This window comes from Schistocerca nitens, chromosome 5 (genome assembly GCF_023898315.1).
Source record: "Schistocerca nitens isolate TAMUIC-IGC-003100 chromosome 5, iqSchNite1.1, whole genome shotgun sequence".
NCBI lineage: Eukaryota > Metazoa > Arthropoda > Insecta > Orthoptera > Acrididae > Schistocerca > Schistocerca nitens.
In genome coordinates, this window is record NC_064618.1 from 797,668,382 (window position 1) to 797,691,396 (window position 23,015).

At 43.4% G+C, this 23,015-nt stretch overlaps 1 protein-coding gene across 1 annotated transcript; it reads left to right on the forward strand.

The window, feature by feature from the left end:
* Nucleotides 1-336: 336 nt before the first annotated feature.
* On the forward strand, nt 337-10,800 carry LOC126260724 (uncharacterized). The gene is made up of 4 exons (XM_049958062.1): nt 337-597; nt 3,979-4,050; nt 6,935-7,021; nt 10,537-10,800. The coding sequence occupies exons 1-4, from the start codon at nt 337-339 to the stop codon at nt 10,798-10,800; spliced, it is 684 nt and encodes a 227-aa protein (XP_049814019.1).
* The last annotated feature ends 12,215 nt before the right edge of the window (nt 10,801-23,015 follow it).

Here is a 23,015-nt window from a genome sequence, read left to right on the forward strand (position 1 = left end):
GCTTTATAGATTGTAGTGAAGCATGATTCCTCTACTAAAGGACGAGCGTAGTACCAGCAGCGTATGAGGTGGGCGCAGTTTTTTCCAAACCTGTTAACCTCACCTCTCCACTTCCCCCCTGCACCCTTCAACACACACATCCCCTGTATCCTCTCTTTAGCAGGTTTTCACTGGGGTGGAACTTGTTTGATACTATCTGTTAGCGAACCAGAAAATTTCGACAAATACCATAATACATGGGACAGAGTTACACTAAGACCTTCCGAGAGGTGGGTGGTTGCTGGGGTTGGAATACCCAGTAAACGTAGCATGTTGCGTGTGTGCAGGTGACAGACGATGGCTCGCCTAACGCTGCTTCTGGTGCTCGGCTTGGCACTCGTGGTGAAGGCGTCGCCCTACGGCGACGACTACGGCTATGGCGGCCACCACGACGACGGAAATGACGAGTGGGACGACTTCCAGAAGGTCTTGGAAAGCGTACCTAAGGACGTCCGTGCACTGGTCAAGGCTGCTGTGGACTACCTGCGGTGGCGCCGCGTCCCCGCCAGGAAGGCGTTGGCGTACGCCTTGCAGGGTATCCGGGTCCTTCTGAGACTGGTGGGTAGCTGAAAGTCCATCCCGCGGCTAGGACGGCTGATATGACGTCCTGCCCTGTGCAGCGTGCCCAACGAAGCTGTCCCGCTAGCACGGCTAAGGAACTCTTTGCTCCGGAATGTTAGAATGCGACTGCTTTCAAATGAGGCAGTACGCTATGACGCGCTACTTCAAACTCAATCAGTCTGTGGAAACGTCCGTGCAGTTTACGAGAAAATGGCTGTAGCTTTCCTTCGGAAGTTAAAACACGAGTAAAGTAACATGTTTAAACGTAGCGGGAAATTGAAGAAACGTTTTATAGCTAAGATTACATTAATTAATATTTATTATTGACGACCAGCTTCGAAGTTATAAAACTATCTTCTAATTTTCAAAAAAAATTTGATCATAAATTTATCAGCCATGCCGTGTCATTGTTATGTTGGATTTTGTGATTTGTGTGTGAAATCTTATGGGACTTAACTGATAAGGTCATCAGTCCCTAAGCTTACACACTCCCTAACCTAAATTGTCCTAAGGACAAATACACACACCCATGCCCGAGAGAGGACTCGAACCTCCGCCGGGACCAGCCACACAGTCAATGACTGCAGCGCCCTAGACCGCTCGGCTAACCCCCGCGGCTGTTATGTTGGAGAATATACAGCACATTACATATACATTTTTCGAAAGTGAAACTATATATACAGATATAAAAACATCTACTGCAAATGGGTTTGTATAGGTTTTACTTTTGAGAAACCTTTATATAATGTGCTGCATGTTCTACACTATAATGACGACACAGCATGAGTGATGTATTCATAATCTAACCCTGTTGATTACCAAACATTTTTGAAGATTGGAAGAGGATAGTTTCAGCTCCCAAAGTGGTCGTCAATAATAATTATCAATTAGTGCGACCTTGGCTCTAAGAAGTTCTTCCAAGTTAAATACAGATCGCTCCATCAGTTTAGTCAATATGCGAAACTTCAATCATGTTGTTACAAACGGATGTAACGGACGCCGTCGCTCACGAACACGAAACGATTGTGTGTGGAAGGTGATTATCACTAACTGAAAGAGTATTCCATATCACCCACTTCAAGGTTGGAGAACAAAGAGGCATCGACAAGTAGCTTCTTAGTAATGCGAGTAGCGCCTTGTGTGTGTGTGTGTGTGTGTGTGTGTGTGTGTGTGTGTGTGTGTGTGTGTGCGTGTGTGGTGAGTGTGTCGAAGTACTAGTTCAGTAAAACATAAAAGAAAAGCTACCTAACAACACGAAAAACAATATATAACCTTGAAAAACTTATCACGCAACAGAATGATTACTATCGGGTGATCAAAAAGTCAGTATAAATTTGAAAACTTAATAAACCACGGAGTAATGTAGATAGTGAGGTCAAAAGTGACACACATGCTTGGAATGACATGGGGTTTTATTAGAACAATAAAAACTAAGTCCACAAAACGTCTGACAGATGGCGCTGGACATCAAAACGTCATTAACTGCTACCGTGACGGGCGAGAGGTGCGCCGATATGTTTACAGAATCGCGTCATCCCCAACCTGGCTGATAAACAACTGCTGGAACGTACGATGTTTATGCAGGATGGAGCTCCTCCCCATATTGCTAGACGCGTGAAAGATCTCTTGCGCGCGGTGTTTGGTGATGATCGTGTGCTCAGCCGCCACTTTCGTCATTCTTGGCCTCCCAGGTCTCCAGACCTCAGTCCGTGCGATTATTGGCTTTGGGGTTACCTGAAGTTGCAAGTGTATCGTGATCGACCGACATCTCTAGGGATGCTGAAAGACAACATCCGACGCCAATGCCTCACCCTAACTCCGGTCATGCTTTACAGTGCTGTTCACAACATTATTCCTCGACTACAGCTATTTTTGAGGAATGATGGTGGACTTATTGAGCATTTCCTGTAAAGAACATCATCTTTGCTTTGTCTTACTTTGTTATACTAATTATTGCTATTCTGACCAGATGAAGAGCCATCTGTCGGACATTTTTTTGAACTTTTGTATTATTTTGGGTTCTAATAGAACCCCATGTCATTCCAAGCATGTGTGTCAATTTGTACCTCTCTATCTACATTATTCCGTGATTTATTCAGTTTTCAAATGTATACTGACTTTTTGATCACCCGGTAGATGGTATTACTGAGATACGGAATGTAGACTCGAAGGTAATGTGTTTGTTTACCCAGTGTGAGAAGGTTTGTGATGTTATAAAGAATCTATATTTGACAAAATGAAACACAATACGCCACCCATGTGCTTAGAAGTAGCGTCCAAAGGACACTACCAAACTCCAGGACGCTCCAAAAAGACACCTCAATTTAATGTGACACAACTACGCCAGGATTTTCATAGAATGGTAGTTATGAGGGTTGGAAGCAATATTGGCTTCTCAATTTAAGAGTTTGTGACAATTTGCGAGTAGGTTTGACTGCAGCAGACCGTCATATACGGTAAATTTATCCCTCGCGACGCCCTCCAATGGGTCCAATCAAGTGAGTTCCTAGAGTCCATTTTGCCCACCAAGTAAGTAAATACGTAACTGTAGGGTTTTTGTTCCAATAAATTACCAGGAAAGAGTGACACAATGACGTAACTTTTTTTACAAAAGAATCAATTTTCATTTCTATTGAAGCGATTTACAGACCCATATAAGACGTAAAACTTTACGGCCTAACAGAGATATGAACCCCGATCCGTTCAATTTGAAACTCAGAACTACCGTGCTACAGTGATGACTACAGACGTAGAGGTGGGGTGCTGGAAAGGGATGGGTGGGGGCAGGGGGGGGGGGGGGCGACGCTTTGTAGGTAGTTGCATGTACCGGTGTTACTGTCGCAGTAGATAGGCAGAAAATGAAACACGGAACATTTTCCGCCATTTTAAATAAATTTTCGACAGGCCCCTTACGACGCCCCTTTAGCTATCCGAGGCACCTTGCCCTCCTGTAGGTCGCGCAGGTAACTCTGTTTAGGTTTGTAACATAAGGACAAGCAATTAGACATCTGCATTAGTACATACACTCGTAAATGTATTTTGATTTCAGGTAAATACCAGAGCTACATTTCGATAGTTAATTGCGGGTTTAATGGTATTAAACGTTTATTAAAACAATATGAGTATGCAGTAACACTATCGTCTTGAAGTAACTTTCCACCAAACCATATAATTTTAATTTTCATGTGGTCACAACACTCGATCGACAGCCTGAGATAAGTTTTATCAACAATTAGGAAATTTCACAATTGGTGCATTATACGTAGCTTTTAGTGCAAACGATCTGTACATATTCTACACGTTTATTAACTAAACATTAGTCACACACGATATATGTCTTTTACCTGTTGCCACTGATTACCATACTTTCTTTTGCAGTGGGCAAAAATACTGCATAAGGAAAAGGACTTCGGCCATGACATCAGTTCGCTGGACGAAGCCAAGAAAGAGGTATGAAATGAACTGCAGATATCTGATTTTTTTAATTAATTACTTGAATACATCTGAAAAATGTTGTCACTGAATGAAGTGAGTTGGGATGTAGAAGGTTCTTGGGATGTTAATGGCTGCTACTCTCACACGTCGTACATATTCCACATGTGTCGAAATACGAGGGAAGCAGTATTATCAGAGTTCGTACATCATTGATCAATAGATCAGATATGTCGTTATGTTCTATTGAGCATCGGTTTTAGTGCCTGGTTATGACACATATGAAGCAATAGTTCTTATTTGCAAGGCTGGGAATGACAAAAATCGGAATAGAGAAATTTAGGAATTTTCAACTAATCAGCAGTCTTCTTTTTAATACTAAACATCCCGTCTTCTTGAGGGTCATTTGTATCTCTTTTAATGACTTGGCCAATTTCTCAATGTGTAACTGCACAGTTCTTATTTACGCCATTTACTTGTGTTCTAATGTGCATCTTTCTTTTTTATATTAAACATCCAGTTTTTCATGAGGTTATTTCCGTCTTTTTTAATGATTTTAGTATGTCCCCAATTTATTAATATACATTTTGAATTATGCAAATTGCGTGTTGTAAGCCCGCACTCTCACAATTCAGTTGCTGTTAAGTTTTGAGTATTAAACAAGAACGTGATACACGTAACTACTGCCAATAGATTTTCGGGTGTTTAGCAGAGTAAGCGACTGCATTTACAAATAAAACATGACAAGTATCAGACCACGAAGTATTGATCAACACGGGATGGCACACGTCTCATAGTCATAGCGAGCCATGTGGTTTAATCTGTAGGGTTATTTCAGAAGTGCCACAGGGATTTCAGAAGGCGACTGCAGGATAAACTACGAGAATTACAGAATAATTACAAAAATCAGTGGACAGAGAATCTGTCCCAATTTCAAATTGTAACACACTCCGTGGCCTAGTTGCACTAGATCATAGGTGTATCAGAACACTTAGAAAATTAGTCCTCTACGTACAGTCACATGAAATTAGTTCCCCACTCCAGATAGTCAATCAAATTAACAGATTTCCAAAACACGCTCGGGTTCCCTTCCTGGACAGTTCATGTCAGGGACTTCGCTGAACTCCAAACAAGTTTCCATCCCACAGTCTTTGTTCATACAGAGCACCTACAATCCCAGTTAAAACTTTTATAAGACGGTTTATCTACTGACAACCTGTATGTCGTTTCGCACAGACCTCTTCGATACCATCTGAAGTACTTATGAATAACCCTGTGTAACCATGGAGCAGTGATGGTAGCCAATTACAGGTGAGCCACAGCCCCCCCCCCCCCCAATTCACTAGCATATAGTGTCCTGTGAACTGCTTCCAAACATTTCTTGTTGAGGACAACGCTGACGCTTTAGCAGAGACGAATCGTCTTGTAATGAAACCTTTCTCTTCAAGGGAAGTGAGTCTGTGAAGTGTATCTGTTGCACTAGCTGAGTGATATCTAGGTCACTGAAATGTCTAAGATATCTGACAGTTTGGCGTTGTCTTACGATATCGTCATAGGGTAGGTTACCTAGGTAATGAGGTGCGGTTTATGCTGAGATATACTAATGACTTTAGAGTTCATTTCAGACCTGAAGAAATAGCCTGATATCTGAAATGTTTAGAGGGCATATATGGTATAGTTACCACTGTTTCTCGTACTTGAAAAGTAAAAGAGTAGGATGGCATTTGTTCTGTAACAAAATGCCAGTGTAGGTGTGTGTCTTAAACGAGACAATGCCCTGCATGATCACTCCCCCAGCTGTGTCCGTGTGCGTCAACAAATGTTCGACGGATGTGGCTCTACTGGGCCAATAGCTGTCGGAGGAGGTACATGCCTGCTACGATCAGTCTGTGAGTTGCGAGCAGAGTCTGGATTAAGTAAGAAGACCGACAGAAATTCCAAAGTTACTCTATGGTATTCGTGTTGAGAAGTGGCGCCACCGTTGCTTGTCAACTGTTATCTACACTCCCGTATGCAGGCACCTCAAATCTTATTGTCTATTGTAACGGGAAAGTAGATTCCATAAAATCTGATGTTTCGTTACGTTATGTGGTGGAGTCATGGAAAAAGAACAGAAGTTAGCGTACAGAAAGCAGGCTGTGTAACAAACCTGAAGTAAAACCCCGCATGACGTTGGAGTTCCTGCAAAATAATGCACCAAGCCAACAAGACGTTTACTAGCAATAAACAGAAAAGGTATCGTTGTGATGGGCACAAAGTGTCCAAACGTGGCAAGTGGCGTCTGTAGCATCTACTAGAAGCGTCATCCTAAACATATATACATCGAGAGGCCACTCTAGGAGGTACCACGTGATAATCACAGAAAAAAGTAATTTCTTCATAGGATTTACAATATTTTTTCCACACAAACAGGACGATGCTTCATGATAATCTGAATATCTTCACGTTGTTTGATATGCGCAGGAACGATAATTTGATTCGTAATTACTTTCATCTCAGAGAAGTAGTCGTGTGTCTTAAAAGTAGTCTTATACAACAACATACACAGTTACAAAACTTTCCGTTGGGCACAGACATATATTTCTTCAGACAGGCCTCCGTTATCTAAGAGTACAACATTTATAGATATGTAATATTTGGCTCCTCTGGCGACAATTATTTAAAAATAATGATGCCTTTCTGTTACGCTATGACCATGTTACTTAGTATAATCTATTACATATAGCAACTGAGGATTATTTTCATTTCAGTTTCATCTCATAGCTATTTTCGTGGTCGCAGCAAGTATATAAATATTCCTTTATATTCAGACTACTTATTCTTGTTGTCAGAAAAGGCGTTAGAATCATTAAGACGAATATTAACTTTATCTGCTTTTTTCACACTGTCTTATCTCTTTCAGGCACGTCACTCCGTGCCCTGGGCGGATAAGGAACTGAAGGAGGCAGAAAAGAAGTTCCCTGACCTGGTTGGCTGCCTCGTCAAAATTGTAAGTACTTCTGTTGAACTATGAGAAAGCGGACGTTCACTGCACGTACGAACAATGCACCTTTTCTCTCTCTCTCTCTCTTCGTCTCTTTCCTCTCTCCCACTCTCTCTCTCTCTCTCTCTCTCTCTCTCTCTCTCTCTCTCTCTCTCTAAAACCATCAGGCCATTAGCCTTTCACTAATCTGATGTTGTCTTTCTTTTGCTTTCCTCCATCTGTTTCCATCGTGTACTAGTCATTTCTATGCATTTATGAGGTTCGTATATCCCTATGACCTGTTTTGCATATACCAGTCATTGCCAGTCCTTAACAATTTTCCTTTCACTGTACTGTTCCTTCTCGCTTCAAGCTAACTGTTCTCTCTTGATGGTGAGGCAGATAATACACTAGCGAAATGGCTCTGAGCACTGTGCGACTTAACTTCTGAGGTCATCAGTCACCTAGAACTTAGAACTGACTAAAGCTAACTAACCTAAGGACATCACACACATCCATGCCCGAGACAGGATTCGAACCTGCCACCTTAGCGGTCACGCGGTTCCAGACTGAAGCGCCTAGAACCGCACGGCCACACCGGCCGGCTAATACACTAACGTGTGTTTTTCCGATAGCCTATGTTCTGGATCTTCTACAACCTTTTTCCATGTACATTCGACAGCTTCGGTCCCCTGCAGTTTAGTGTTTATCGCTCAGTATTAAATAGTGGCTGATATGGTCTACTAAAAAAAAATGGCTCTGAGCACTATGCGACTCAACTGCTGAGGTCATTAGTCCCCTAGAACTTAGAACTAGTTAAACCTAACTAACCTAAGGACATCACAAACATCCATGCCCTAGGCAGGATTCGAACCTGCGACCGTAGCGGTCTTGCGGTTCCAGACTGATGCGCCTTTAACCGCACGGCCACTTCGGCCGGCCTATGGTCTACTAGTCAGTCGTAGTACTATCACAGAAACTGTAAAATATTAGTTATTAGCTATGACGGTGACAATTCATTACTGTCAGAAAATGTTATGAGGAATCTTCTCTGTCGCCTGTCCCTCGTTGCGATGCATCCTCATCCCTTTGGTGGGCGGCTTTCCGTTTCAAATTAAAGTTTACGCATTGTCAGCCGGGCCCCGTTATTTCGTTTACCAAATTGACCTCTTTCCCTTAAAAGAACTTTCGTTACTATATTAATAATTGACCTGCAGCTCTGACATTCTGAAGTGCACTACAATCCCGAGTGAGGTACTTTACTTTCCTACGCTTCATGTGATACAGAAGACGCTAGTTCCGTTTGGAGAAAATGTTCTAGTGGTGTTGGCAGCAAATAATTACTTTCATAATTGCTTATCGGTGCTCACAAGATCTCATTTACTATAAGAATATACACAAAGGACTGTACTTAACAGACGCTGTTGATTATACATCCAATGACTGGCGTTGGCAGTAAAACAAAGCCCTTTTGCTATGAACAGCTGAAGTATGTCTTCTGCTATACAGGGTTTCCTTGGAGTTACGTTCCTTGTACCTATAACCACCTCTACAACTTCTGCGACTGTTATGTTTGGAGGTCAATTCCTTTCCATTGTACTGCCTGTTGTGCTATTCGTTATAGCGGTACCTACAGCAACAGGGAACACTCATCATTCCTCGTTACTTCAGTATTCCACTTGTTTCCACTTTCATCCTTTCCGTCGTTTCTCTTAAATGTCAGCCTACTTCCCATCATTACTAAATTATGATCTGAAACTATGATCGATCTTCGATACACCTTAACATTCAGTAACAGATTTCTGAATTTCTGTCTCAACATGACATAGTCCAACGGGAATCTTCTCGTGTCTGCACGCCTTTCCCAAAAACACCTCCCCCCCCCCCTTGTGACTTCTGGACTGTTTATTCGCTAGTACTAGCTGAAATTTTATTCCAGATCTCATTTAGTCTTTCTCCTCTCTTATTCTTAACACGAAGCCAATATTCTCTGGTAACGATTTCTTCTGTTCCATCCAGTGAGATTTCATTCTCGAAACAAAGGGTTTCTAAGCAGTTTGCAGTAATTCTTAGTTTTCAAATCCTGAAAAGCATTCTTGTCGTTCCCGTTCGGTAAAATCAGGGCTTGCTGAATGACAGTTTTGATTAAATTTAGGAAGAGAATGCGAGTCGGGATCTTTACATAATCGTTTTCCTAGTCATCATTATAACACCATTTCTTCATTCTAATCCTACATCTAGAAACCCTACTTTCCAGGTTATTGGGTGTTGTGCGACTGGTGTGCGGGAGGGTGCATCACCTTCCTAACCTATGCAGTGTTCGTGGTGATCGGATTCTGCATCGCCCTTGTAAAAAATAAGTTACAAATCAAATTCATTTTAAACTGTAGCTGTTGGCAGCTAAGAGAGTTATCCATCTGCAGGACAAGGAAATTTGTTAAGACATTAACGAAATCCACTTAGTCAACAAATGTCTCATGTTGCGTGGTAAAAGACGTTCTTCTACTACAAGTTACAAGATAGTGCACCGAAGACAATTTATACCTTCATCGTCCAAACGTTATATAAATAGTTTAGTAGCCACAGAATTCTGTAACTTAAGAATGGACAACACATTCAAAATATTCTTTAATGTATAATACTGTAGTTAAATGTGTAAAACTTGAAATAATTACAAATGGTGCACAAAACACGTCATGTCTAACAACAAGAGAAACTGTAGAAAATCGCGTAAGTTGTTTGTAGCGGTCGGTAATGTATATTCCTTCATATGTTTCTAAAATCAGTAAAAAATGATTCAAATGTTTCTGGGCACAGCTCAATAAATGGAAAGATTACATGTGACATGAAATTGAGCTATAATGAGCAATTTGGTTCAAAATGGCTTGAGCACTATGGGACTTAACATCTGAGGTCATCAGTCCCCTAGAACTTAGAACTACTTAATCGTAACTAACCTAAGGACATCACGCATATCCATGCCCGAGGCAGGATTCGAACCTGCGACCGTAGCAGCAGCGCGGTTCCCGACTGAAGCGCCTAGAACCACTCGGCCACTCCGGCCAGCCTTAAAATCAGTCACTAGGCTTCATTACTGAGCAAAATATATCATATGTTCCTAGATACACTACCCTCAGTATAATAGGCTTCACTCCCCCCTACTGAATGGAACTGGTGAGAAAAGAGATTTCTGCCATTATCCAACTAGGAGCGGGACCAGTGGAAACGAGTCATTCTTAGACACGAACATATCGTCAGTTTTGTAATAGACAGAAGTGTGGGGTGTTGGGTATAAAACGGTAGACGAAGCCAAGTCTTGACTACAGTAGGTTCAAATGGGTGTGTAAGTTGAAATGGATGTTGGCTGCAGCAGTTATGAATAGATGAAGAGGATAGCACATGACAGCGTAACAGTGAGGGTTGCTGGATACTCTGAAGGGCACTGAGGGAACTGAGCAGTGAGGCGGATCCGACGTCGATCTCTCCTCGTTTGTACCACACTCAGCCTTACAAGTGGTTTAAGCACTCGTTCGTGTTTTCAGGTGACTGGCTTAGTGGACACACTCACAGGAGCTCTCGGGGGCCTCGGCGGCAAGGGCAAACACGGCGACCACGGCGGACACGACGGTCACGATGGCTGGGACCACGACGGCCACGGCGGCCACGGCGGCCACGGGCTCACCGACGGCCTGCCTCTGGGAAAGGGCGGCCACGGCCCAGGTGGCGGTTTGGCGATTCCAGGCGATCTTGCCGGCAAAGCACACGGCGCCACCGGTTACGACGTAGGTGGCCTACTGGGCCGGTGAGCTGGACGGTGTAACATCATGACAATCACCTAAATCCTTGACTGTATCGCACTGAAATAATTGTCAAATATATGTAGATTTTCTGTGACAATGACATTGTTCTTTTAGTTGTACCTGATCACCCGTCCCCATTCCCATCTAACGTTTATCAGCACCACATCTGCGTGGCATATCCGTGACCGTTTAACATGCAATGTATGTTCACTTATCACCAGGAAAGACGAAGCAGGAAGTTGTCTTCCAGTATCAAAGAACATGAAATACACACATAAAAAAAGTTTTGAATCACCTCGGTTCCGAGAGTTCTGGAGCCTGTACAGAAAACTGTAATACAGATCAATATCAACATTATTTCCGCTCTTTTTATTCCTCATGAGAACCACACATTGCTTGTTGTACCACCATAGAGGTGGTGGTCCAGATTGCTGTACACACCACTACCTTTAATACCCAGTAGCACATCCTCTTGCACTAAAATGGAAACGTCGTGTGGCTAGGGCCTCCCGTCGGGTAGACCGTTCGCTGGTGCAAGTCTTTCGATTTGACGCCACTTCGGCGACTTGCGCGTCGATGGCGATGAAATGATGATGATTAGGACAACACCACACCCAGTCCCTGAGCGGAGAAAATCTCCGACCCAGCCGGGAATCGAACCCGGGCCCTTAGGATTGACAGTCTGTCACGCTGACCACTCAGCTACCGGGGCGGACCTCTTGCACTAATGCATGCCTGTATTCATCGTGGCAGACTACCCACAAGTTCATCAACACACTGTTGGTCCACATCGTCCCACTTCTCAAAGGCGATTCTGCGTAGATCCTTCAGAGTGGTTGGTGGGTCACGTCGTCCATAAACAGCCCTTTTCAATCCATCCCAGGCATGTTCGATAGGTTTCGTGTCTGGAGAACATTCTGGCCACTCTAGTTGAGCGATGTCGTTATCCTGAAGGGAGTCATTCACAAGATATGCACGATGGGGGTGCGAATTGTCATCCATGAAGACAAATGCCTCGCCAATATCCTGCTGATGTGGTGCACTATCGGTCGGGTTATGGCATTCACGTATCGTACAGCAGTTACGGCGCCTACCACGACCACCAGCGGCGTACGTCGGCCACATATAATGCCATCCCAGAGCCGCAGGGAACCTGCACTTTGCTGCACTCGGTGGACAGGTCTGTCTAAGGCGTTCAGCCTGACCGGGTTGCCTCCAAACACGTCTCCGACTATTGTCTGGTCGAAGGCACATGCGGCACTAATCGGTGAAGAGAACGTGACGCCAATCCTGAGCGTTCCATTCCGCATGTTGCTGGTCGCGTCTGTACCGCGCTGCATGGTGTAGTGGTCGACGTCATGGACGGCGGGAGTGAAGTTGCGCATTATGCAGCCCACTGCGCACAGTTTGAGACGTAACACGACACCCTGTGGCGGCACGAAAAGCATTATTCAACATGGTAGCGTGGCGGTCAGGGTTCCTCCGAGACATAATCCGTAGGTAGCGGTGACCCACTGCAGTAGCAGTCCTTGGGCGACCTTAGTGAGGCGTCTTCGACAGTTCCTGTCTCTCTGTATCACATACTTGTCCGAACAACATCGCTTTAGTTCACTCCGAGACGCCTGGGAACTTCCCTTGTTGAGACCTCTTATTGTCACAAAGTAACGCTGCGGACACGATCGGACCGCGATGTTGACCGTCTAGGCATGGTTTAACTACAGACAACACGAGCCGTGTACCTCTTTCCTGGATGAATGTCTGGAACTGATCGGCTGTGGGACCCCCTCCGTCTAATAGGCGCTGCTCATGCATGGTTTACGTCTTTGGGCGGTTTTAGTGACATCTCTGAACAGTCAAAGGGACCGTGTCTGTGATACAACATCCACAGTCAACGTCTATCTTCAGGAGTTCTGGGAACTGGGGTGATGAAAAACTTTCTTGGTGTGTGTAGTAGATTTGAATGTGGTAGGGGATGACAGGAGGGTGCTACATGGTTACGTCCTGGTCCCATTCCGTCTCTTATATGTAGTAAAACTTCGTTGATACGTTTTTCAACGGACTAAGTGTGGAAAACGTATATATGGAATGTAGCACCATGCTGTCAAATTAATTTGTAGACACAATTTCTACAAAACGTTATATAGGATTTCTAGGTACCATACTTAAAGTTATAAAGAAAAATGTAAACGTCTACACAGCAGAAAACCACATTTCGTAAAAAAGTCTGTAATTTTTTGTATGTTTCTCCTTTGACGCGGCAACAGCGTACACTGTACCCTCGACACGGGATAAGTCTGTCATTATTTCGTCAGAAACATTGTGGCGTGACATTATTTCTGACGGATTTACTGCATCGTTAAACGTCACGGAAGAGTGCTGAGGCTCTTCTATATCATCCTCATAGTCAGTTTCTTCCTCGTCCAGATCCCGCGATGGATATGGAACTATCTCAGCGATAGTCATGTGTTCTGTAGTATCGAGGTTTTCATCAACATTCACGTAATCCTCAAATGATGCCTGCTCTTCAAGTCGGTTCCATTCTTCATCATTATGTGAAATATCGTCAGTATGATCATTTCCACCACAGTGATTGCCAAGAATATTTCTATCAATTCTGTTATATGCGCGACGCACCATGTAAATCTGGGAGTCATATTGATAAACATTGTGTGTGAGACAGATGCAGCGATGCTAGCGCTCCAAGCGGTTGATTTCTCCATGCAGTAAACATAAGATGAACGCTTCCTTTGATCAGATCTAAAACGAAGCCCTAGATTTGATCAAGGAAAATTTGACCAGTACCTAACTCTGACAAAGCACGAAAAAAAAAAGTATAAGTGAGAGAGTCTAATAAGTGAAAAACGTATAAATTTAGTTTTACTATATACATATAAATTTTTCGCTACACACACACACACACACACACACACACATATATATATATATATATATATATATATATATATATAACGTGACCATGCATAGTAAGCATGTGCCCACGGAATATCAGGATATGGCTGCTCTTCATGTTATCACCGAACCACAGCCAAGTTTTACTACTGGGATGTAAAGTCGTCCAGAAGTTTGGAACAACTCAACAGTACTAATGATTCTTACGTTAGCTCCATAGTCCTGGTTTTCTGGCTTCGGCACCACGTTTTCCTCTTACGACCACTTGCCATACTGAATACGGGTTTTTGGAATCAGAACTTGCCCTACAACTTCTGCTTACTGTAGGTCCCCGCTTGATGTTGTTTTGGTGCTGACAGGGTTCGCCAGCAATACATTCAGTCCAGCAAAGACTTTTGCAATTGTCCTCAATCGTCATAATTCTCTTCTGGCGGGATCACTCAACATACACATTCACTTTCGTTGTGACTTTGTGGATGATGATTTTCTGCTACCCCTGTTTGTGATATAAATCTTGAAATACGTCGACTACCGTCCTTGCGAAAGCACCTACCATATGAACACCAAAAACAATCTGTCCACGTTCTAACTCACTTAGCCTGGACATAATGCTCTCTCAGCTACGCAGAATACTGTTCTGACCGGGAGGGACACATGCAACATATTGAGGACATTTCACAGGTCCCGCTTGAGGACAAATACAGCAACACTACCTTTACGCTTCGCTAGCATCTGCTTTTAAGCTCAAGCGTGTATTTCTCGCTGTGTTTTCATCTTTTTGTTGAACTCCTGTACACTGCAACTCAGTCACATTTAAGGCTGAACAATGAATAAGCTTAAATGTACATTTGACATATTCACTTTCTTATCTTGTCACAGGACACTCATTCGACACCACATTTATCACGAAAATGTCTTCTAGAAACGTTAACTATTTGGTCAGCATTGCGTAATCTGTTAGAACCGAGCACATTAAAGCTGGGGCGGACGTGAGAAATAGTACACTGAAGCGTCTAAGAAACTGGTATAGGCATGCCTGTTCAAATACAGAGATACGTTAACACGCAGAATACGGTGCTGCGGTCGGTAGCAAATATATAAGACAACAAGTGTCTATCGGTTGTTGCTGCTACAATGGCAGGTTATCAAGATTCAAGTAAGTTTGAACGTGGTATTATAGTCGAAGCATGGGCGATGGGACACAGAATCTCCAATGTAGCGATAAAGTGGGGATTTTCCCGTGCACCCATTTCATGAGTGTACCGTGAATATAAGGAATCCTGTGAAACATGAAATCTCCGACATCGCTGTACCCTGAAAAAGATCCTGCGAGAACGTGAACAACGACGATTGAAGAGAATTGTTCAACGTGGCTAAAGGTCATCCCTTTCGCAGAATCCTGCGTATTTCAATGCTGGGTCATCAACAAGTGTCAGCGTGTGAACCATTCAAAGAAACATCATCGTTATGGGCTTCCTGAGCCGAAGGACCACTCGTGTACGCTTGATGATTGCACGACACAAAACTTCACGCCTCACCTGGGCCCGTCAACATCGACAGTGGACTGTTGATGATTGGAAACGTGTTGTCTGTTCGGACGGGTCTCGTCTCAAATTGTATCGAGCGGACGGACGTGTACTGGTATGAAGACAACCTCATGAATCCGTGGAACCTGCATATCAGCAGGGGACTGTTCAGCTTAGTGAAGGCTCTCTGACGGTGTGGGGCGTGTGCAGTTGGAGTGATATGGGACCCCTGATACGTCTACATACGACTTTGAAAGGTGACACGTACGTAAGCATTCTGTCTGACCACCTGCATCCATTCATGTACAATGTGAATTCCGACGGACTTCGGAAATTCCAGCAGTACAATGTGACAACCCATACGTCCAGAGTTGCTACATAGTGGCTCCAGGAACACTCCTCTGAGTTTAAACACTTCCACGGCCACTAAACTCCCCAGACATGAACATTATCGAGCATATCTGGGATGCCTTGCAATGTGCTGTTCAGAAGAGATCTCCATCCCCTCGTGCTCTTACGGATTTAAGGATAGCCCTGCAGGATTCGTGGTGTCATTTCCATCTAGCGCTACTTCAGACATTAGTCCATACCACGTAATGTTACGACACTTCTGCGTAATCGAGGGGTCCTACACGATATTAGGCAGGTACATCAGTTTCTTTGGCTCTTCAGTGTATTTGAATCACAATTTGCGCTAGAATGAACCGGTGATAAATTTTATTTAACGCAGGAGTAACGAGCTTCTTATGACAGCTACCTCTTCCACTTCACTGTTTTAGACTAGTTCGTTAGTTGTAAAAGTTACCCGAAAACGTGAACTGGTTTGTGGCAGGACTAAAATGTTGGGTTTTTAAGAATTGCTTTTATTTCTTACATATTCTCGACCTACAAAATTTATCGTGAGGCACATATCTAAGTTGTTTTACACGTGCCCAGTGGCTTTTATACATTTCGTTGCGTTTTTGGAACCATTAAACTGTTTACACACACACAAAACCCTTAGATACCAGAAGCGTTCGATATACCGCGTGATCAAAAAGTCAGTATAAATTTGAAAACTTAATAAACCACGGAATAATGTAGATAGAGAGGTAAAAATTGACACACATGCTTGGAATGACATGGGGTTTATTAGAACCAAAAAAAAAAACAAAGTGCAGAAAATGTCCCACAGATGGCGCTGGACAGCAAAACGTCAGTGACTGCGCATGACAATCGTGTATAAAAGGAGCTGTAATGAGAGAGAGAATCAGATGCGACAACAGTCGCAGCATGTTGACGTTACCTGAAAAGGCGCTTTTAGTGAAGCTGTATTATCAGAATGGAGAATGTGCTAGTTCAGCGTTACTATCCTATCGCCATAGGACGGGGATTCGAATGGGTAAAGGTCCGTTGACAAATGCAGCTGTGGCGAGAATGATTTCGAAGTTCGAAGCCACGGTTGTTTAGACGATAGACCCCGTAGTGGCCGACCGAGCACAAGGCGTAATGCTACTGAGACAGTTCAGGAAGAAATGGAGACTGTAGCGGGTTCGCCTATGCACGGGGAAGACTGCGCTCGTGCAGTCACACGTCGCACCGGCATTCCATACACTACTGTTTGGTTGGCACTTAGGTGTACCCTCCGATGCTATCCGTACAAAATCCATAGGCAACCTGGCGATTTAGTGAAGCGGAGGGCATTTCCGATGTGGGCGTTTCAAAAGATGGCGGAAGATGACGATTGATTGAGTAACGTGTTGTGGACCGATGAAGCTCATTTCACTCTCCGAGGGTCTGTCAACAGCCTACAACTGTAGAATTTGGGCTACTGGAAATCCTAGAACTGTCGTGGAAACTCCATTACACGACGAGAAAGTCACGGTATGGGTTGGATTTACCACATCTACCGTTAGCGGTACACATGGAGTGTAGCCATGTATGAAAGTGAAACATGGACGATAACTAGTTTGGACAAGAAGAGAATAGAAGGTTTCGAAATGTGGTGCTACAGAAGAATGCTGAAGATCAGGTGGGTAGATCACGTAACTAATGAGTAGGTATTAAATAGGATTGGGGAGAAGAGAAGTTTGTGGCACAACTTGACTAAAAGAAGAAGGGATCGGTTGGTAGGACATGTTTTGAGGCATCAAGGGATCACAAATTTAGCATTGGAGGGCAGCGTGGAGGGTAAAAATCGCAGAGGGAGACCAAGAGATGAATACACTAAGCAGATTCAGACGGATGTAGACTGCAGTAGGTACTGGGAGATGAAGAAACTTGCACACGATAGAGTAGCATGGAGAGCTGCATCAAACCAGTCTCAGGACTGAAGACCACAACAACAACAACAACCGTTAGCGGACCTTTTTATTCGAGGAAATGTGTGATTCTGGTTTTGTAACTGATACCGTGACGGGTGAGCGGTACGCCGATATGTTACAGAATCGCATAATCCCCAGCCTGGCTGATAAACACCTGCTGGAACGTACGATGTTTATGCAGTATGGCGCTCCACCCCATATTGTTAGACGCGTGAAAGATCTCTGGCGCGCGTCGTTTGGTGATGATGGTGTGCTGAGCCGCCACTTTCGTCATGCTTGGCCTCCCAGGTCCCCAGACCTCAGTCCGTGCGATTATTGGCTTTGGGGTTACCTGAAGTCGCAAGTGCATCGTGATCGACCGACATCTCTATGGATGCTGAAAGGCAACATCCGACGCCAATGCCTCACCATAACTCCGGACATGCTTTACAGTGCTGTTCACAACATTATTCCTCGACTACAGCTATTGTTGAGGAATGATGGTGGACATATTGAGCATTTCCTGTGAAGAACACCATCTTTGCTTTGTCTTACATTGTTATGCTAATTATTGCTATTCTGATCAGATGAAGTGCCATCTGTCGGACATTTTTTGAAATTTTGTATTTTTTTGGTTCTAATAAAACCCCATGTCATTCCAAGCATGTGTGTCAATTTGTACCTCTCTATCTTCATTATTCCGTGATTTATTCAGTTTTCAAATTTATACTGACTTTTTGATCAGCTGGTATAATGTAATAAGTTTTGTTCTTAAACCAGGTCGATGTTGTTCAGAATTCCAATACATCATATTACTTCTCACTTCTCTGGCTACAAAACCCTATTTTCCAACAATATCTCCGTTGAATGCGACGAGCTTACGTCAATTTGCTGGAAGGCCCCCATCAACCTCGTACTGATTCCCGCGGCGTGCATCCTTTACTGGGTCAAACAGATGGAAGTCTGAAGGTACGAGACCCTGTCGGTAGAGTACGTGAGTAAGAACAGTCCAACGAAGTTTTGTGAGCTCCTCTCTGGAGCGCAGACTTCTGTGGGGCCTTTTGTTGTCCTGGAAAATGAGAAGTTCGTTTGCATTTCTGTGGCGAAGAGCCCGCTCATGTCGTTACTTCAGTTTCCTGAGGGTATCACTATACACTTTAGAGTCGATAGTTGCAGCATGAGGGAGGCCATTAAGCAGAATGACTCCTGCAGAGTCCAAGAAGAGTGTCGCCCTGACTTTGTGCGCTCATGGTGCGGCTTTGAACTTTTTCTTCTGAGGAGTGTTGGTGTCAAGCCCATTCACGGATTGCTGTTTTGTTTCTGTTCGAAGACGTCAACCCAGGATTCATCGCGTATCACCATGTCCGACAAAAAAGTTTTCTCAGTCAGCCTCATAACGTGCAAATAATTCCGCACAGATGGTCCTTCGTGTCTCTTTATAGTCCTTTGTTAGGAGGAACCCAGCCGGCACACACCTTCGAATACACCAACTGGTGGACGAGTGCGTCAGCACTACCAATAGAGACGTCCAGTTCAGCATCGAGATGTTTGATTGCCATCCATCGATCACCTCGAATGAGAGTGTCCACACGTTCCAACATTGCAGTAGTCACAGCTGTGTGCGGCCAGTCGACACGCGGGAGTTCGGACAGAATAGGGCGACCTTGTTGCGATATTGAGGGACGCATCGCCAACGACTCGCCGTGCTTTTGTTCACTACCAGGTCTTCGTAGACATGCTGCAAGCGTCTATGAATATATATGATCTTTGGTCTTCCTCCAAAAGAAACTCAATGACAGCTCTCTGACTGGAACTCACCACCGTTACAGATTCAATTTTGAAGGCTACATGTAGCGCCACCACCTAGTGGAACATCATAGAACTATAGGGGCTGAAGAGGAATATTCCACGTTGTCCTACAATAAATTCTGCATTTTTTCAACCGAAAATGGCAGAGGAAACAATGTGCTGCATTACTTACTGAACGCCCCTGGTAAAAATCAGATATTTAATGCAATGTTTTACATAGCTGTGAGAAATTATTAATGTATCTGTGTACGGGCAGCTGAAAAATGATACCGCAGTGCGATGCTGCATTAAGAGCTTGGACAATTTATAGTGGTAACTCACTGCACGACACTTGTAAAACAGAAAATGTCTGCTTATTATAAGGTACTGTTACGAAGTACATTGAGCGCAATATACATGATCGATGGGCTTCGGTTTTACTTGAACAGAAACATATGCTAGTTACTATCATTATTTGCTAGCAACTCTTAATTCTTGCTTTGAGTGGGTCTATAATCACCGGATATATGACTCGTCTGGAAATATACCTCGCCGAAGACATGAGAGGGATGCTTCCATCATCCCGTGCCCCATCCCAGGAAATAAAATTATGTTCGCAAACAGAGCTCACATCCCACCCTGTCGCATAGACAGACATGAATTGGTAACAGATTGAAGGGGGTTAGTACTTGGCTACTGAGGGGTAATGTACTGAGGCTATGTATCGTAAAATATCAGAACTGTTTTATCGTTCGTCTCCTTCCTAAAAATAAAAATTGACGATTACTCTGAGTTCTGAAAGCTTCCTGTCACACTGTACCTCTAATTCACAATGTGTTTTGTGTTTTTCGTCATAGTCTTAAGCTACTAAAAGAGTTGATATACTCGCATACGTGTCAATGCTACCTGCCTGGGAAAGTTATGGCATTAATTTATTTGGAGATTAATAGGCGTACTTTTTAAAAAGTAATGATTTTATCTTGTACGAATTTGAGCTTCGTTTTCCCCATCAGTCTTCCTTCCATGCAGCTAAACTGAGTTCAGCCCCCTCCTCTGTTGAAGCTCATGTCGTCGGCGAGCTCCTCGTTTCTATGAGTACTTGTTACTTCGAAATAGTAAAAGCATCTTTGATTTATATAAATTTAATGGTGTTGTATTAATACTGAAGAATTTCTTTCTTTTTAATGTAGTTAAAGATGGTAACTAGACAGACATGAAAATGAATACACAGAAAAGTAAAATGTCGTGTAGTGCTTTTGACGAACTACATAAGGTTTTCAAAATAAAGATGCAGAGGTGTTTGAAACTTAGTGTGTAGAATCAGTATGTACAGAGCAGGATATATCGCTTGCTATGCGCAACAACACACAGCAATTTTTGACACGGCAATTTTGTGAACAAATCTGTTCCTAGCTGATGGAAAGAGGTATGTTCAGAATTATCAGGAGAGACGCAAAATCCAGCTGATCTACCAGGGACAGACTTTGTAAGTATCTCTCCTGGATTCCAACAGATAAGGAAACGCACAGCTGGGTAAATGACATTAGAAAACTCCTACTGTGACTGGCTGCTTAAAGCTGAGGACTGCTGTGACTGAACATTTAGAGTAGGCCTTTATCCAACAGTGTCTGGAAAATGGCTGATGGCACTTGTACCAACGGCTCCGTCGTCGTAAAAATTGTCGGGGCGTATAGGAAAATAAACTCACAGGAGGACGATCCCAATGGCATATTTTGCGAACTGTAGATCGTGTGGAGCTGGCACCAGTCATGTGACGTAATTTATGGTACTGTAATGGGGTGTATATGTCAGTCGCTTGTACAGAATAAACACTGTAATATAGGTCGACGTGGAGAAATAACAGACTGGAAAAAGGAGCTATCAGGTTCCCACGTGTCCAAAATCACGTTGTGCATGAAGTTCTCTTATATGTTGATGTACCAAAACTGAATATCCAATGCGTCTACAAGGAATAGTTTACCACTCGAATCCATGTACCACGGCGTAAGAACAACTGCGCAGCGATTCTAGTCAACAGTGACTAGTGTCGAGAGTCTTGCCTTTTCATTACCTGTCAGTTTCAAACCCGACACGAATTATGGCTCTCCTTGGAATGAGGTCCATCTCTATAGGTTTCCGGGCTAACACTGCGAAGGGAAGTGTTTGCAATGATCATTTTGAGTCTGGTAACTTGCAAGAGGCATTGCCACAGACGTCCTTAAAGTTGCACGTCTTCAACGGAGAAAACAGTATCGTGTTACGGGCCGATTACAATGGTCTTCCGCAGCTGCTAACCGTTCCACATTCGGACCGTTATAACTGGTGACAGGAGAAATGGCACAAGCGGAAACAGAATTTGTAGCCTTCTGACATCGTTACAGCTTGTGTACGAAGGGCTTCAGTCCCAGCTTAATCGAAAGTAACTTCAAAATGACGTCACTCCATCTGACGTGTACTTCACTCTACAGCTGTCAATCCTGTAATACACGAGTGACATTACTTGTCCCGTGTGTACGCGGTCACTCGGAAATCACGGCACATTTAAAAGAAAAAAAAAACAGCTAAATGTTTTTGACAAGCACTAATGTAATCGCAAATTCCATTGCTGCAGATGAAACGACAATTTAAGCTGTCCTCTTAGTTCCTGCCTAGCCACATTCTATGATCAGATATCTGTCACACACAAACAATATAAATGCCAATACTTTCACTTTTGAATGAGACTTCAGCCACAAAATGTAGCAAATTTACTACTGACTGAAAGCCGCTCTTGTATGTAAATAACTTTGAGCACTGCACAACATAATTACAATAACAAGAATGTCTCAGAATGTGTGACAAATGCAAAGACGAAGAAAAAAATATTAGAATATACCTAGATATATACCCATTCTATCCGACACCGTAACTCCACAGACTAAACCACTACATCACCGTGAACAAATACTACTTTTAACAATAATACCTTTCGCTTTACGACCTCTTGAAGGCTTTTACCACCAATCCGTCATTAAATAATATTTAATTACAACAGATAGTACCAAGACTGAAGCGTTTGTGATAAATTGGCAATGCGCCATTGCCTGGAAATGGCATATTGTGATACACGCAACTTATGATACGGAAACAATGAAATATGACGAAAATATGCAAAGTTCTTAATTTTTCGACTGCTATCGAATTTCGTGGTCGTATCAACATGCTCGTCATTTTGACATCAGTTCCATCGAAGCAGGGAGAGACAGTAACTTCACCATTGTCAAAAGGACTGGTCGAAGCTGTCGCCTCTGTAGTTGGAGTCGGCCGGCCGCAGTGGCCGAGTGGTTCTAGGCACTACAGTCTGGGACCGCGCGACCGCTACGGTCGCAGGTTCGAATCCTGCCTCGGGCATGGATGTGTGTGATGTCCTTAGGTTAGTTAGGTTTAAGTAGTTCTAAGCTCTAGGGGACTGATGACCTCAGATGTTAAGTCCCATAGTAAAAAAAAAAAAAAAAAAAAAAAAAAAAAAAAAGAAAATTTGGAGTCGAAGTCTCAAGGGATAGACGGGTGTTAGGATTATGGAGCCAGCATTTACAGCTGGAAGCAGCAACGATGTTACGAGTAATTGACAGCATGTGCATACGGTTAAACAGTGATCTGTTCCTTATGTTCCTAGTTTCCTGTCAGTGCGTTTTCTCTTTCCTTTCATTGATATAGTATAGGTAGTTATGTGGAG